Source organism: Anabrus simplex, chromosome 2, assembly GCF_040414725.1.
Source record: "Anabrus simplex isolate iqAnaSimp1 chromosome 2, ASM4041472v1, whole genome shotgun sequence".
NCBI classification, from domain to species: Eukaryota; Metazoa; Arthropoda; class Insecta; order Orthoptera; family Tettigoniidae; genus Anabrus; species Anabrus simplex.
Genome location: NC_090266.1, coordinates 378767262 through 378786017, shown reverse-complemented (window position 1 = coordinate 378786017; position 18756 = coordinate 378767262). Strand labels below are relative to the sequence as shown.

The 18756-nt window shown below is 37.7% G+C and overlaps 1 protein-coding gene across 1 annotated transcript in view; it reads right to left on the bottom strand.

The window, feature by feature from the left end:
* Bruce (BIR repeat containing ubiquitin-conjugating enzyme) overlaps positions 1-18756 on the bottom strand; it is a 1406664-nt gene that overhangs the window by 420708 nt on the left and 967200 nt on the right. Inside the window, exon 49 of the mRNA XM_068225988.1 lies at positions 2714-2872. Coding sequence (XP_068082089.1) covers positions 2714-2872 — 159 coding nt within the window. The remainder of the gene's footprint in view (positions 1-2713; positions 2873-18756) is intronic.

Genomic DNA, 18756 nt, shown 5'->3' with positions numbered 1-18756 from the left:
GTTTTGCAAGTGCCTGAAAAATGCACCGACTCAGTTAGGTCTACTGGCAGCAATGGGGTACAAGAGGGGAAGGACTTTGAAAGAAGTGACAATGGCCTCAATTAAGGTAGACCTCAAGTATTTACCTGGTGTGAAAATGGGAAACCATTTAAAACCATCCTCAGGGCTGCCGAGAGTGAGCTTCAAATGCAAGCTCACAGCCACATGACCTCAACCGCATAGCCAACTCACGCGATAATTCACTTTAATTTTGCAATACTTTGTAAGAACTCTTCAACTTACACTACCTGTAGACAGACAATGTCTCTTTCACCACTCATTCCCTCAGGAATTAAATTAATACACAGCCAGTCCACCCTTCCTACAAGGCTGTCCACTAGACTTTCGTACGTTTTCTTAGGAAGTGCTCTCCACTCAAATCAATGCTAGTTTATGGATGGCCGGGCTGAGTGGCTCAGACGGTTAAGGCGCTGGCCTTCTAACCCCAACTTGGCAGGTTCGATCCTGGCTCAGTCCGGTGGTATTTGAAGGTGCTCAAATATGACAGCCTCGTGTCGGTAGATTTACTGGCATGTAAAAGAACCCCTGCGGGACTAAATTCCGGCACCTCGGCGTCTCCGAAGACCGTAAAAGTAGTTAGTGGGACGTAAAGCAAATATCATTATTATTATTAGTTTATGGATGAGGGGATTGTTTTGTTAAAACATCAAGTGTCACTATGCAAGAAGGGCAGAACTGTTCAGAATATTTGTGAATTTAAGTTCTCTGGTTACAGCAACTAGAGGGCCTAGTCAAACCTGAAAAAAGATAAAATTAACTCTTCAAGTTATGGTGTTTCTTCCATTATAATTAAGAGTTGAAATACACATTCATGAAAGTGGCATCAACCCTACATTCCCCTAACCAGGCCCAAACATCAGACCATCTAAAGTGTATGGTGGTGTGGTATCTCAACTTCGAGAACCTGCCTCCACTGTTCATAGAGTCCATGGCACCATACTTTACACCACAGCAATTAAAACTTTGTATTAACGTTGATAACACTGAACTTATGCGACTACCCAGTAAGAGAATACTAGCTTGTACAGCTCTTGACAAAGAGTTCTGATACTGATGTTGCTTTCAGAGGTCTAGAGACACTCAATGTGTAAATTCTCTGTAATGCCATATGATTTAGTTGCATTTCAATCTCCAAAACATTATGAATCATGCCCATTCATGATTGTGCTCTTGATGTCCTGCAGCATTTCTATTTTACAATAACATAACTCGAAGTATTGCAGTAGATCAGGGACTCAATATCCTATACTAACTTTACACCATGCTGAAAGTTGCACAGCCCTGTAGTAGGCCCTAATCCCATTTCTTAATAATGTCATAACATGCTGTCATAAGAAATTCTGTTTTCTTTTATAACTGTAAGAGCGATGGCACATGCACATTCACACAACCACTACAAAAGAGGTGTGTCTTGATTCTAGTCATTATGTAGAGTATCAGTAAATCTACAGGACAGTTGTGGTGCCAATTATTGTAATCAGTAGAAAAAAGGTCTCCACTAAAAAATTTAAGGTATCGGCAGAAGAAAGGGCAGGGCAACGAATGGTGTGCAAACACTAGACACCTTACATCCAGATAACCCAATACTGTCTAGGTCAGAAGAGAGCAAGCAAGCTGCAGGAGTTCTTTTATGTGCCAGTTAATTTACCAACATAAGGCTGATGTATTTGAGCGTCTTCAAATACCACTGGACAAAGCCAGATTCAAACCTGCCAATTTGGGCTCAGAAGGCCAGCACTCTACTGCCTGAGCTACACAGCAAGCCAGCTTGTAGTTTAATGTTATAGCAGATATGATCAATGCCACAGTATCACTATTTATTCCAAGAATCTGAACCACATATACATTACACGTTATTTGTAAAAATCCCATATGTACTGGCCGAGATTTAAACGGTGAGAAGCTAGAGGTGATAACACTAAATACCTTAAAAGAGGATGTATGTTGGTCAAGAAAGGTCAGATTAGAAACATGAAAACAAGTAGCTAGGTATAAGGAAACAGAAGCAATGCCAGGGTCAACTAACGGTCCCATAGTTACCAACCTTTCCTAGTTGAGAGTCCCTCACGGGTCGCTCCTCTCCGTCTTGTCGTGTTATTACAATTTGCTTTAAAGTCGCACTGACACAGATAGGTCCTATGGCAGCAATGGCATAGGAAAAAGCTAGGTATAGGAAGGAAGCAGCTGTGGCCTAAATTAAGGTACAGCCCCAGCATTTGCCTGGTGTGAAAATGGGAAACCATGGAAAACGATCTTCAGGGCTGTTGACAGTGGGGGTTCGAACCCAACTCCTGCATGCAAGCTCACAGCCGTGCGATCCAAACCGCATGCCCAACCTGGACAGTCATCTCTTAAGACAGGTAGCAGATACTGTAGACATATTCTGTGCCTCCTCCCACAGGACAAATTATACAGGAAAGGAAGAGTACTTGACCAAAATCAAACCACATAATTGAAACATATTTTTTATCCAAACAAATGTGAAAGTCAATGCAAGATGGCATGAAGTCAATTCAGATTGCAGAAGCATTATTGTAGTTTTTCAAGAGTAATATAAAAGCATTTTGAAGGAACAATGGCTTACTAATGAACAAACCAACTGTATCACACAGTTAGTTAGTTACTAAACACAAGCAACAAAAGTATCACTTACCTTGAGAATCTTCAACAGTCAAATTCTTCTTTTCCTGACCATTAGCTTCATCGATATCCATCATTAGAGATTCGCTGTCACAGCATGAATAAATTATATCTTCACCAGATCCATTACCAGCCGACTGGTCAAGAATAAGTTGTTCCTTTTGACAGAATTCTGTAAAACACAGGGGGTTCGAAGGTCAATTAAATGAATTCTTAGGAATATGGTACATAAAGACACACTGAAATAAAAAAAATAATAATACTATTCATCCCCTCCTGTCACTCACAAGTCCTAGCCACAGTGTCGTAGTGAAATGCATACTCGAGCTGCAGGTGAAACGATATTTGCTGAGTATTTACTAAATGGCTAGACTAATGAATAGTACATTGAAAATGGTAGCAGCCCTTTCAAAATTTTAGAGGGGAGCAGTCTGGATGATTGAATGTCTGAGCCATGCAATATTACCCAGTTACCTTAGCTACATTAATATTATTGCAAGGTTGAAAATTACATCCATATCTCCCATGGAAATGCAGCTATCTCTATATGATTGTATGATGTGTTTATGATGGCTTTTGTAATGTTCTCTTGCCTTCCACTACCAACATCTTCGCACATGTTTCTAACCTTACTTTACATTTGTTTCTTTCCTCCCCAGATCTCTACACTTCCACACATGCAAATTGCGTCTTTCAACTCCTATTCTAGTACATTCCAGTCTCTTTCCCCTCTCGCTCCCTACCATTATGTCTTTCTATGTCACTTTTGCCTAGCTCTAACTTCTCTGCCATCTCTTCAAACTTGGTCATTGTTCTACAGATTAGTTCGGGGCTGGAACCTACTTCAACTTCACCTCGATAATGACACTATTCCACTTCATGACTTCTGATGTGTCTTCAATTGACTCAGGTAGGGGGAGAGACTTTTGAATTTTTCTGGGAAAGCTGGTCCTTCCCAGTTCTGTTTTATAAAGTTCTACTTCGAGATTCAATTTGACTATGCTTTCATGTATTTATCATTTGAAGTAGTGGATGGTCCCAGGGACCTAATCCATGACTGACAAATTTTTCACCTCTCTTTCCTTATCGTAACACTACCCCTTTTTTCCTTTTTCTTGGATTTGTGGTTTGGACACCTGTCGTCCCAAAGCGGCGAATGTAGTGCATCTTTTTTTTAAAACTATGGAACATTTTGGAATACTGCAGTCTATTTGGTGCTCAAGTTGGCTCGAAAGAAATTTTGTGTCATGGCTACTCATATTTAAATGTTAAGCTGCCTCTGTGGATCAGCGGTAGAGTGTCGGCCTCCGGATCCCAAGATAGCGGGTTCAAACCCGGCAGAGGTAGTCGGATTTTTGAAGGGCGGAAAAAAGTCCATTCGACACTCCATGTCGTACGATGTCGGCATGTAAAAGATCTCTGGTGACACATTTGGTGTTCACCCGACAAAATTCATTAAATCTCAGCAATAGACGCCCAAGAGAGTTTCGGTTTACTCGGTCTGCCATCTAGTGGGGGCCTAGAGTAAAACGGAACATCGAAATTGACGAGCAGACAGCCAGATGGCGTCAAATTGAAATGTCTGCACACGGTAGCTGAGGCCATACGATTATTATTATTATTATTATTATTATAATATTTAAATGTTCATTTTCACGTTCAGGTCTTACGATTTCTTTGAATCATATATTCTTTATATACTATGAGTATTTCTATTTTATTAACTTCGTAAATTTGAAAGAGGGAAAGTTATGCTCCAACTACGTAATTGATGATTTGTGCTTTCGGTAGTTACCTTTGCAATTCTTGTCTCATAACCTTTGGTATCGAAATTAATTTGTTAGCTCTACGAGGCGTTTTTTAAGTAAGGACCGTTTGAAAATAACTACATTTATTTGCAGATTCTACATACTTTACTCTATTTTTCAACAGAGCCGCCAAGTTTGTTTAAACACTTATAATACCTAACAGCTAAGTTTTGAATACCCTATTCATAGAAACTTGCCGTCTGCTCCGATAACCAGGAGTTCACGGCCTAGACATGTCAGGAAAGGCGTTGGAGAGAGCTGTTATTGTGAAGCGTCTGTCTTCATGAATCTTCAACTGAAGCCACCAAATCGTCTGCGATCAGAGATGGGTGACGAGCGGGCTTCATCATGGATGTTGTCATGGACATCTTTGAAGTCTCGTACCCACTTACGTGCTTTGCCTTCACTCATAGCATTAGCACCGTATACTTCACAAATCTGTCAGTGAATGTCTGCAGCAGACAAGTTCCTTGCCAATGAAAACGCCACCACTCACTGAACCTCGCACAGGGCGGGCGAGTCGATAATCTCGAACAAGTGAACAAGCACAGAACAGAACTGTAGAGGTTAGCAAGAGAGCTGCAACTGAGCACCGTTGTTCCCAAGGCATGCCAGCATACGACGCATGCACTCAATGCAACGCGTGCGCGCAAACTACTAGTGTCTAGAACAAAATGACCCTTACTTAAAATACACATCTCGTATTTTGGCTCCTCTTTTAAATATATATAGACTTTCAAATATTATTCAATGAACGTTTCCTCTAGGTTGTCATATGAAATTAGTAAATAACATGTAACCTCCCAGTGAAGTTAGTTTTCCTATTTCTACAGACTACTGTTACAAGTATATCTTTAGTATCGTGTAGGTAACCTAGTTTTATAAAATGATCTTAATTTGGTGTCAAACACTCTATACGATTGTTACTAGTTAAATAAAATATTTCTTGAAACACTTGTTTCATTTATATTCTGTATGTTCATGGATCGTTCTTGGGTGAAGGCCCAAAATCATTATGTGCTTCCACCTCTTACATAAATACTCCTACAATTCCATCGAAATGGTATGATATGATTCTAATTACTAAACTTTCTTATTCTGAGATTATCTTTGGGTTTATCACCATTTTTTTAAAACCATATTGTCAACTGAAGTGCTATTACAAAGATGTTAGAATTACCATCCTTGGTATTTTTCTTTTACCAGCATATTTAGACGTATAAACACATTTGTTTATATTTATTGCTAAGGTACCCATTATCACATTGTAGCAAGCCATACAAAGTCCTTACAGTACAATTATCTACTTATTCTAATTGTGTGCATGTCTCTTGTCACACCAATCATCATAAATATCAATGGTAGCAGAATATTTCATTTTTACTTCTAACCCTTTTGGGTGCTAAAAAAATTGAGGTTCGGTTATTCTACATTTCGTTTACTATTTATTTTATTATTATGGCTACCTTTTTGGATGCCTTTTCCCTTTCAGACACAAATCTATCCACTCATGACTTACTACGTGAAAATCTTATGCATATAAACTTGCGGACCCCTACTACCTCCGAATCATCTATGCCACCTTACTTCACCTCAAAATGTGGATCCAATAAGAAAATTTTTCCTATAATCATGTACCACCTGAAAATCATAACAAGAAACCTCTTATGATTCATCCAGTGCAATGTAATGCTAATTTATCGTCTCAAAATCCAAAACTGTTGCATTCATCTCAGCCTGCACTTGAACCTTCATCTTCTGGTAGTACTTCCTTAAATCATTCACTTAATTTTAGTATTATTAAACAGTCACTTAACCAAGTACGCCAACATTTTGCTACAGACCCCTGGTCATCAGTTAATTGGTTATTTCATATTAGAGGGTTTTTAAAATAAGAATTGGCCCACTTTCAGCAATTTATTAGCCTTCTCTATCCAAAAACATCCTGTCATTTAAGCAGCTTTTGGTTAGAACACATGAATAAATTTCCAAATTGGATTCAATTTCGAACAGTCTTAGATAATCATTTTCTACCATACAAAGTTCGTTTTAGTCTCAGCCATGAGCTAATTAGACAACATCAATGTCTTGATGAATCCACCCATGATTATTTGGAATCACTCATTATTTACAGTGACGTTCTAGCTATCGCTGACCATCCTCAAGAACTAATTTCTGTAGTTCAATTCTATGCTTCACCATCTTTCAAACATTTGATAAATCCCATTTTACCCCCAACCTATCTTGTTCAGCTATATAACATCACTCAGGCGGATACTCTTTATACATATTGTAATCTTTCATATTATTCCGCTGTGCCTCCACCGAATTCTAATCTGATGATTAATGTTCCCTCACCCCCACAACCATCCTCTAAACATCCTCGCCAAATTTCACACCACCCTACCCCTAATCGGCCAAATCACACTATGATCAGATGCTTTTGCTGTAATGGTATGGGTCATATCGCTAGGAATTGCTCTACACCATGCCAGGGAAACTCTTACTACCCTTGTAATTAGGCAGTGGATGGCAATTTGGGTTAAAACTGCCAGTTTCTTCTCTAACATTTCAGACTACCTCAATGCAACCACCCCATACATTATATATTCTCATTCAATTAAATAAAGTCCCTATCATTGCTTTTTTAGATTCTGGAGCTTCAATTTTCTTCATGAGTAATCCTTTTTTAATGATCTAAAATATTTTTAACATTAACACATCATTCATCTATGTTACAATATACCCCTAATCACGTTCTACAAACATGTGGAACTATTCAACTTAAATTAAAGATTAATCAGTTTCCTTGGCCTTATACATTCCAGGTCATTCAAGACTTCTAATTTCCCATTATACTTGGTTTTGATTTTTTTTTTTCATCATACTGATCTAATATATAATTCTCTTACTTCTTCTATTTCCTTTCACTTTCAACCAAACACCGAGATACCCCTAATAAAATGTTCTGACTACCCTAGTTCTACAACTTATCGTACATCTCAACAAATATTTATTGTACCTCCAGCCACACTGATTCTATTAATCAGTTACTTCTAAACTTGGTACCGTTTCAAATTATAACACCCATATTGATCTTGCTGATTCTATTCTGGTACGTCTCCCCCATACCATTTAAATCCCCTTTGCTTAAAGACTATGCACCAAGTAATTGATAAATTGTTGGCAAACTCTACTATTGAACCATCAACATCAAATTATGCTTTCCTTGCGTGTACAGTAGACAAACCAGACAGATCCCAATGTTTGGTAGTGGATTATCGTAAGTTGAACCGTAACATTATTTATGATGCTTACTCAGTTCCTGAACTTCAAAATGCATTCCATCACTTTGTTTGCAACTACCGCAGATGTTGAAATACTGAACAGATAAACGTTGACTCAAATAAGTGTAAATAACAAGGATAATGGGCGCCACCTGCAAACAATTGCAGGAATATTTAATTATGTAGAGCAACGAGCCACTCCCTCTCCCAAGGCGACGGTCATCAGGCTGACGAGGCTCCAGATTTGCTTTATAACCTTACCTGTTGCTATATAACCCCTGAAATTAAATTTGGGTAACATGCCAGGTTCAGCCTTACTCCACTGACAAAAGACTCACTTTAAGTTTGATTCTATGACTTTACTCCCAGAATAAGAACTCATATGTGACTAACACCAACAAAATAAACACTTATGCAACCCACTTAGTGCTGGTTGTTTACATAGAGCTAATATAGGCCTACACAATACTACCCAACAAAATCATCTCTTCACGAGATTTACTCGTTTGCCGTCTACAAAGGCAAATTACACATCATTAAAATCATCACTAAAAAAAAATAGAACATCATTATACTTTTAACATACCTCCAGGTAAGAGCCCCACTGCACTCCACAGTTACCGTGAATCCTAATCTGGTAGAGAAAAGTACGACGACTATTTCTCTACATATGGATGCAACCTTCTTTAAGACGAGCATCCCTAACCTTATTTACACTTCTTCGTCGACGTCTTGAATTCTTTCCAATTGCTGGCTGGACAGAAAGCGTTACATGTCCGGAGGCAAGCAAACAGCAAAATTCTCCACCAACTGAAGCTGCATACTCGGGTGACAAGTTCCAAACAAACACTTTCTTATACAGAAAGTCCACTGCAAAGCCGGTAAGTCGTTGAGATTATACCATGTTCACTCCGCAACAGATACTCCAAACAATAGCAGATCGTATAGCAAACTGCGCAAATACGTCGATCCCGCAGACCAGTACAAATGAGAAACACACAGTATCAGCATCAGTCAGAAACAGAATGAGAATCAGAATCAGAATAACTCGCCGCACACGCGTACACACTTATATATGCTTGCTACACGTGGTTATAGCGTCCTGAAAAGTTCACTGGTAGCAACGCTCACACCGGCACTTCTTCCCGCGTCACTCTGTCAACCCAAACCTCGCTCAAAACAAAGCCCTCGCATTGGCTATCGAGTATATGATGTGACATAGACCGTCCACCCATGTATGTCCACATTGATTCACTCCAATTCTTCAACCGATACAACCTGCCGTACCCCATGTTTCAAAGCCACTTAGTTGCAACACACACAACCGACCTCAACCGTCCTTCCCGATATAGTCGCTGTTTTCCCGGTTGCACAATCCTTACGGCTAGGCCATATTTACAGACTCTTACCCAAACGGAAATTTATACAAAATATAATGATGAACATATGCAATATTCCCTAACTATACATACTTCTTATAATATTACGTTTTTACATGGTAAATAAACAAAATTACAGGATTTTAACCTTACAAACTATATACGAAAATTTCCTAACCTAAAAACTCGGGGATCGTACATACGTACGGTTACAAACCGTAAAATTATTTATGATGCTTACTCAGTTCCTGAACTTCAAAATGCATTCCATCACTTTGCTAACACAAAGTATTTTTCTGTTCTAGATTTCAATTCTGCATTCCATCAAATATCCCTCAATGCAGCTAGTTGTAAGTTAACTGCTTTCATTACACCTTCTGGATTATACCAGTTTACTAAGGTGCTCTTTAGCCTTAATTTAGGCTCCCAAATCATGCAATGCCTGGTTGATCATTTCTTTGCTGACATAAAATTTAAATTTGTTCATCCACATATTGATGACCTTTTAATTTACAGTCGTGATTTTGAATGCCACATGCAACATCTCAATGAAGTTTTAACTCATCTGCACACAGCTAACCTCCCCTTCAAGGATATTTTTGGTTACAACTTCTGTTAAGGGGTAATTCAAGATGGCGACTACTGTGTGTGAGTCTGTGATATCCGTAGTAGATAATGGTGCAAGATGCAGTGAAAAATGTGGCAAATGCAGAAGAGTAGTTAAGAATGGGATTCTGTGTCGTAAGTGTGATGAATGGTACCATTTTCGTTGTGCAAATATTGTAAATAGGACTGATATTGAAGAAAGTGAGTGGCTGTGTCCCGAGTGTAAACAAACTGAGAGTGAGGCAGAACAACAAGAAAGAGAGACTTACGAAACTATAATTAAGATTTTAGGAGTGCTACCAGAGGACTTATGCGCTCTGAAACATGAAAATGAAAGCTTAAAGGACAGAATAAAGAAACTGGAAGATAAAGAAGACATTGGAGAAGAAAGATCGCCGTGGACGGAAGTGACGCGTAGCCATTTTAGGCCTAATGTTAAACATATGGGAGAAACTACGTACAACTTAAAACCGGGAAAAAACTCTTTGCAGTGCCAAAATAGATTTCAGTTATTGCAGCAAGTTCCAGAAGAAGACACACCAAGTTTTCCAAATAATTTTAAATCCAGTGGAGGTAAGATACAGAAGAAGAAAACCAACCGAAAGTCAAGATCGCCAAAGATTCATCTCTACGCAGACAGTCAAGGGCGGGGTATGGCAGAAGGCATCAAGGATGAGCTGCAGAATCCAGAGACTGAGGTTTTAGGACTAATAAAACCAGGTGCCAAAACTGAAGACGTCCTTTCAAGTTGTGATCCTGTGTTAGAGAAGGACAATTAAGTGGTGATTGTGAGTGGTACAAATGACATTGCTGCAAATGAAGGTGAGGAATTAATTACGACTCTCAGAGGTAAGATTTCTAAACTACCTGACTCAAAAGTAATTGTAGTAAATGTGCCACCCAGGTTTGAACTTTTAGAGGACTCATGTGTGAACAAAGCTGTACATGATGTAAATATAAAAATCAAGAGATTAAGTAAGAGTTTTAGAAATGTCTATGTAGTAGATACTTTAGGTCTTGGCAGGCAAATGTTCACTAGACATGGGTTACATCTAAATGGTAATGGAAAAGCAACTCTCTGTAGACAAATTGCTACAATTATCAACAGAGATTTGCAAACTAATCTGTACTTAAGAAAACCCATACCACTAAACTGGCACATACAGGGGAACTTGCCAGAAAACCCAGACCCTTAAATCAAGATCTATGTACAAGGATCTGGGTTCCAGGGAAGTTCTCAACTCATGAGTCAAACGTTACCCAATTGCAACAGTCAAGTTTTAGGGAGGAAGGAGGTCTGAGATTGCTCTTGGTAAACTGTCAGAGTGTAGTAAATAAACAATTAAAATTCGGTACATTGATGGAATCTTATGAGACGGATGTGGTGATAGGAGTGGAATCATGGTTGAGAGAAGGGGTGGGTAATACAGAAGTATTTCCAGAAGGGTATACAGTCTATCGTAGAGACCGAGGAGATAAAAAGGGAGGAGGGGTATTTATTCTGGTGAAGGAAACTTATTGTTCGCATGAATGTTTTACTGATGAAAGGGATGAAATATTAGGGATAAAATTAGTTTGTGATAATATGAAGGAGGTGGGAATTATAGGAACATATAGGCCTGGAAGAGAGGAAAGAGACATGGAAATATTTGAGAAAATAATAGATTATACTCATAAAAACAATAATGATACGGTAATAATTGGGTGAGATCTAAACTTGCCTGAAGTTGAAGGGTACGGAGCTGCAAGTGAAGCCCATGAACAGAAACTGGCAAATAAGTTAATTTGGGAGGGAGGATTTACACAAGTAGTACAAGAACCAACTCGTCTCAATAACTTGCTAGACGTATTCTTGGTTAAACCACGGGAAATTGTTGATAAAACTGAGGTAATTGAAGGAATAGGTGACCATAAGGCTGTAATAATGGATGTAGGACTTGTCATTTGGGAAGGAGAGAAGAGATTTGTACCTGTTAAGAAGGCTAAAATGACCTCAGACCCTGTTTATTACACAAGGGAAATAAGAAAATTAAAAAGAAAATGTAGAATAGTAAACAGGAAAATCAAAGAAGGTAGGGAGAGTAGAGAAAGTAGAAAACAGCTAATGAGGGAACTGAATAGAGTGAAAAAGGAAGCAAAAGAGAATTATATGAATGGCATTCTTCAAGAGGGTAATGACCACAAAGGGAAATGGAAAAAGCTGTATTCATATATTAGGAATCAAAAAGGAAAAGGAATCCAAATTCCTACAATGGTGGGAGAAGGGGGTGAACACTATTTAACAGATACTGAGAAAGCAAACCTCTTTAGTAGGGAATTCCGAGATTCAGTAGAAGATTGTCAGGACTTGGAAATCGTAACAGAAGATAGAGAGGGAAAGAGACAGAGGGAAACAAGAAGCTTCTCATTCACAAATGAAGATATTTTCAGAGAAATCCAACTGCTTCAGCAAGGAAAAGCAGCAGGAAGTGATCAAATTACTGGGGAGGTATTAAAGACAATGGGGTGGTATATAGTGCCTTATTTAAAATTTCTCTTTGAGCATGTCATAAATAATAGTGTGATACCAAAGGAATGGAAGGAATCTATAATAATACCAATTTATAAAGGAAAGGGTGATAAAAAGAAACCAGAGAACTACAGACCAATCAGCCTGACCAGTATAGTTTGTAAAATACTGGTGAGTTTAATAGCAAAGTACATCAGAGGGATATGTGATGATAAAAATTGGTTCATGAGGAGCCAGTATGGATTTAGAAAGAAATTTTCTTGCGAGGCACAACTGGTGGGATTTCAGCAGGACATATCAGATCAGTTAGATTCAGGAGGCCAGTTAGATTGCATAGCCATAGATCTTTCCAAAGCCTTTGATAGAGTGGAACATGGAATATTATTAAAGAAATTGGAGGGAATAGGATTGGATGTAAGGGTTATACGTTGGATAAGAACATTTCTAAATTCAAGGGTTCAGAAAGTCAAAGTAGGAAATAATATATCACAGGAAGAGAAAGTCTGGAAGGGAATTGCACAGGGTAGTATAATTGGTCCGTTACTTTTCTTAATATACGCAAATGATTTAGGGAACAATATAACATCGAAAATAAGATTGTATGCAGATGACATAATTGTTTATAGGGAAATAAATAACATTGAGGATTGTTCAGAATTACAAAGGGACCTTGACAGTATCCAAGAATGGGTTGAAGAAAATAATATGAAGATTAATGGAGGCAAATCAACTGTTACAACATTTACAAACAGGAGCTTTAAAACTGAATTTGAATATACTTTGGATGAGGTAGTTATCCCAAAAGATGGCAAGTGCAAATACTTAGGCGTGAGATTTGAAAGTAATTTGCACTGGAAGGGTCATGTTGATGACATTGTTGGGAAAGCATACAGATCGTTACATGTCATAATGAGACTACTTAAAGGATGCAACAAAGAATTAAAAGAAAAAAGTTACTTAAGTATGGTTCGTCCATTATTGGAATATGCAAACAGTGTTTGGGATCCTCACCAAGAATACCTAATAAAAGAACTAGATGGTGTGCAGAGGAAAGCAGCAAGGTTTGTAACAGGGGATTTCAGGAGAAAGAGTAGTGTATCAGAAATGTTAAAGGAACTTGGGTGGGAAACTTTAAGTAAGAGAAGGGAGAAAACTAGACTTATAGGATTATATAGAGCCTATACAGGAGAAGAAGCATGGGGAGATATCCGTGAGAGGCTTCGGTTGGAAAATAATTATATTGGTAGAACTGACCACAAGTACAAAATTAGAAGGAATTTTAGCAGAAGCGATTGGGGTAAATTTTCTTTCATTGGGAAGGGCGTGAAGGAGTGGAACAGTTTACCAGGGGTAGTGTTTGATCCTTTTCCAAAATCTGTACAGATATTCAAGAAGAGAATAAACAACAACAGAGATAATAAATTAATTGTTAGAGGGCATTCGACCAGTGCAGGATATTGTAAATAATAAATGTGTGTGATTAAATTAATTCCATCCCCTGGTCTAAGGAGTTTGGACAGCCCAAGTAGGGGACTGCCTGTAGGGGTGAAGTACAGCGGGGACTTCAAGGGCCCTGGGATCGCTACGGTAGCTGTGAAGGCCCTTCAGGAACTCTGAAAAGTGGTGGCAAAAGGGGCTCTGGTTAAGACGCAGCAGGTCGTTATGCTACTTAGGTTCCAAAATGAGTAAAATATAAATATGTAAATAAATTCAGTGTTAATTTTAATCTTATACCAGTTGTATAGTATTATTAGAAGTAATTTCACATACCATACTGTATATGAGTTGACTATGTTTGTAAGATATTATAAGTAGAATTTTGTAAACAATATCAATTTATTAAGGATGATGTGTGTGTTTAATAGAAAAAATTATTAGCGTAAATTGTATAATATTGTATTCTAGGAAAATTTTCTTCGTCTCCTGTTAATTTAAAATTTAGTGCTTGACAATAATGTATTTTAGTGTACCATTTGCCACCGAGGTAGACACCTCATTTGCAAATAAAGAGATTTTGATTTGATTTGATTTGAAGTTTCTTGGTCACATCATAACTGGAGATGGTATTTCAGTAGACCATGAATTTACGGCTGCCATTCATTTGATTTCTCGCCCTAAGAACCTAAAGCAATTACTGTATGTTCATTTCTGAGAATGGTTACTTTCTATAATAAATTTATTCTCAAATTTTCTCGAATCATCGAGCCTTTAAATTTTCTCAAACATAAAGGTGTTAAATTTCATTGGTCCGAGAACCAACAAAATGCATTTGATCAATTAACATATTTATTGGTCCAAGTTCCTATTCTCCAGTTACCAGACGTTTTCCTACCATTTTTGATATATAGTGATGCCTCTGATATTGCTGTAACTGGAATTTTACATCCAGTTAAAGATGGAATTGCTCTACCTATTGCATATTTCAGTCATCTTTTGACAACCACTCAGCGTAATTATTCTACATTTGAACGAGAAGTACTAGAATATAGAACTTTCTTTTTACCACCTGGAGCATAAGGAATTCACTGTTAAGACCGGCAACCAAGCACTATAATGATTATTATATAATGCATCCAAGATTGGCCATAATGGACGTCGGCTTCAGCGACTATCTAGATTCAAATTTTCCCTTTCTTTTGTTCTTGGCCACGACAACCTTACTTTATCGTAATCTATAATCTTCATTTCCGTATTGACGAACTACACAATTAGAAATAGGAAAGGATTTCCACCTATCAATACTTGTTTATTGCACTTATTATGCTACAGGACCGGTGTCGACCCTTTACATAAGGTCATCCTCAGCTGAACCATGCATACATATCTATGTGATGAAGCTATGATTAAGATAATATTGTCAAAAGAATGCCATACGATAATAAACATTAGGTCACATCCAAATGGGGCATGTCATAACGTGAACTGGCATATATGTCACTATGTACAACAATGCATTGTATGTCTAAAATAGTATGTTTAAGATCTTAAAATTAGTTGATAAAACATATCCCACTTAAAACTAACTTATATATATATGTACAAGATGAATACAATATATGGGAGCACTTCATGCACATGAACGTTCGTGTCTTGCTTGTTGGCTGACTCCCGTGTTTAAGTCTTATTTACACAGTTGTACACTCAGCTGCTGTTCTTGGAGTTTAAATGATATGGTTTGCTTGTAAAATTGTATAAGTAAAACATTTTGTCTTCATGTATGTACATATAGTAAAACACTTTCCAATTTTAAAAAGGTGCCAGACGTATGGTTAAAATTGGGTTAAAATTGGGTTAAAATATGTTCAGCTCTGCTGTGTGTGTTGCCTTATGTTAAAATCAAATCATGTTGTCCTGTGACGTCCATAAAATTTGAGTGACATTGGGTTTAAAGTAGTTTAAAGTATAAGTTTAAAGTTTAAAGTAGTTTAAAGTAGTAGTATTAATATTTAATATATAATATAATATAATATATATAATATATTATATATATAAATCTACTCCAAAGTCATGTTGGCTAATGCACTTCAGCCTATGATACTTCAGCATTACAATAGTTCTCCTACTGGAGGCCCTTTAGCAATTACTAAAACGTACATTAAAAAATCTTCTCTCTTTTTTTGGCCTCATATGTGCCAATATGTTTATAATTATATCAGAAAACTAAGCCTCTTAATACTTTACCTCAAGGTAATTATTCTGCTTCTCCTTCCACCTATCCTTAAGAAACTTATTACGTACCATCAAACGGGGTAATTTTGGACGGTTTTAAGGTTATTTTCGTCTTGACTCACGAAGGGAATATTAAATTGTATTGTTTATCATCCTAATAATGAGGAATATACCCAATTAATGCAATACCCTACAAATGAAAAATATATGGCAAGCATGTTTGCCTGAGAAAACAAAAAGCAGTGTTCGAACTCGCCCTGTGCTGCGGGGTGATTTCGGACACACATGCTTTTTAAACCACTGTCCGAATTTTCAAAGCGTATTATGTGACTTCGGACACAAATAGTCCTTTATTTCAATTCTTTGTTCTTTTTGCTTTAGTTTGTGATATTTAAAGTGTTCTGGGGGTGTCCAAAATATGACTAGCTGGTTAAAATAATTGTAATGATAAATGTAATATGTTACTGATCGATCTTTATTTTCTGGCAAGGTAAATGTAAATTTTTCCGCCCTAAATTGAAATATTAATAGTTATAAACTGCACAGAGATCCTAAAGAAAGATCTTTATAATTTTTCTTACAAACGATACAAATTTCAGTGCAAAAAAAAAAAAAGGTCGATACAATAACATGTAGTTGCCACGGCCTATAAATCTAAAATGCGTTTTCTTTGAAAATAAACATTCCTCTCTTCTCAACTTGGACTTGAAGTACTGTATTTTCGAAATTTGTTCTTTAGCTATTGTATCCTCAGCAGGGATGTTAGGGAACGTAAACACTTTTCTGTTTTTATATGGGTGCAAGTATTTGACATCCACATCCCTTGAACGAATATTTCAGGCCACGCCAAAATACTGCCTGTATGCTCTTTGTTCCTCAACTTGTATTTATAAACTGCCACAAGGAAAGCCTCTTCTTGCAACACCAGAACGTCATTACATTCATTGTGTGCCTCATCGCATTCATTTTCACTGCTGCTGCCATCACTTGTTTCTGCACTGCTTTCATCTCGGCGGAAGTCACGGCCGAAAATAGACTTCCCAGAAAGATCATTTTATTTGCGTTGCGGCGGGAAGTAGCAGTTTGTGTTGGGTTGGAGCATGACTGGAGGGTAAGGAGTTTCCTTGAGCATTTCCTTCTTCCTCATTTAGCACTGGTTGTCTTCCCATTTTTTGGATATACATTCTGCACTTTATTTTGTAGGGTGGACCAAGGCATAGAAATCAAATGCTTTCCTATAAAACAACTTGCCACTTTCAATATCACGTACGGCTTTTTCTAATAATTTTGGTTCGTAATTACCCCTCAAAGCAGCTTCTTTCTGCCTCTGATAATTTCTAGGTATTGTCCGAAATCACCCAGACTGCTTTCAATTTTCAGTAAAATGTGCGTAAAACACTATTTTTTACTAATCACACCAAAATTCCACAGCAATCGTTTATAAACACTTCAGTCAGTTGATCTCTCTAAGAACCATAGTTATAATGCATTCCTTCCGGTCGCGACAATCGAAAGTATCCACTTAATAATAATGCATGAACTTTCAACAATGCTAGTGCATACAGGAAATTTTCCAAAGTATGAAGTTGACTCGTAATAAAAAGCGCAGAACACGGAATAGATAACCTCAAGGTCAAACTAAAAAGCGCACGGAAGTGCAAAGCACCGGTGGCTTGTTGCTATGCAGCAGAATACGGCAAATCTACCATACTGTCTGAAACCACCTCTGTGTCAGAAATCGCCCCGTTTGACGGTACATGTAGCAGGCCCGATTACCCGTTCTGCATGGGGCAATATTTATATATTTACGCTAGTGGATGGCTTTTCTAAATTTTTAATTCTTCATCCTCTAAGACATCTAACCTCTAGTTCACTTATTACACTTTAGCAAGAACAATATTATTCCCTGTAACTGGCATCCCGAAATATTTGGCATCGGATAATGCTAATGGCTTCACCTCTATAACCTCCTATAATACGCGTTTTTCCCTCGGGATGAAGAAAGTTTATACTACTCCTTACCATCCTCAGCATAATGTCATTGAGCATTATTACTGTACCTTTAAAACTGTATTATCCATTTTTCCGACCAGCAAAAATACAGGAATACCGAACTATCATCCTTTGTTCTTGCCTTTAACTCTAGCATTAATTCAGCTATGGGACATCCCCCTGCTCGAATTTTTTAGGCCGTGCATTGTAATCCCCCCGCACCCCCCCCCCCTCTCTCTCTCACTCTTGGCATCTTCCTTCATTGCTTTTTGATCCCCCTAGTAATGACACTAAATATTTATGAAACTCTGCTTCACAGCAACTGTATCACACATGGCAGGCATGTAAGTCCACTCATAATAAAAAGCATGCCCTCATGAAATTTAAAGTATCTGATTTGGTCCTTTAGGGCAATACTCCCTCCAGTTCGGCTTTGCAACAAATTTCTGCTAAACTTTGCCATTCATGGATAGGACCATACAGGATCATCTCCTTTTCATCTCCAGTAAATGTCCTTCTTCTAGGAGTCTCTCATCCTTATGAATTCGGGTGCTCCCATGTGGATCAATTAAAGAGATATCATAATTCACTTTGAATCTTTCCCCTCCCTATTTGGTATCAGTTTAGTGATGTGGTTCCATTCTTGTACTGACTCCTTACCACTGACCCTCCCATTATTTTTTGGGAGTCTTTTAATTTACTTCTTTCTTTAAATAACTATATAAATATATACCTTGATGATTCGTGCTTTTGGTAGTTACCTTTGTAATTCTAGTCTTGTAACCTTAGGTATCAAAATTACTTTG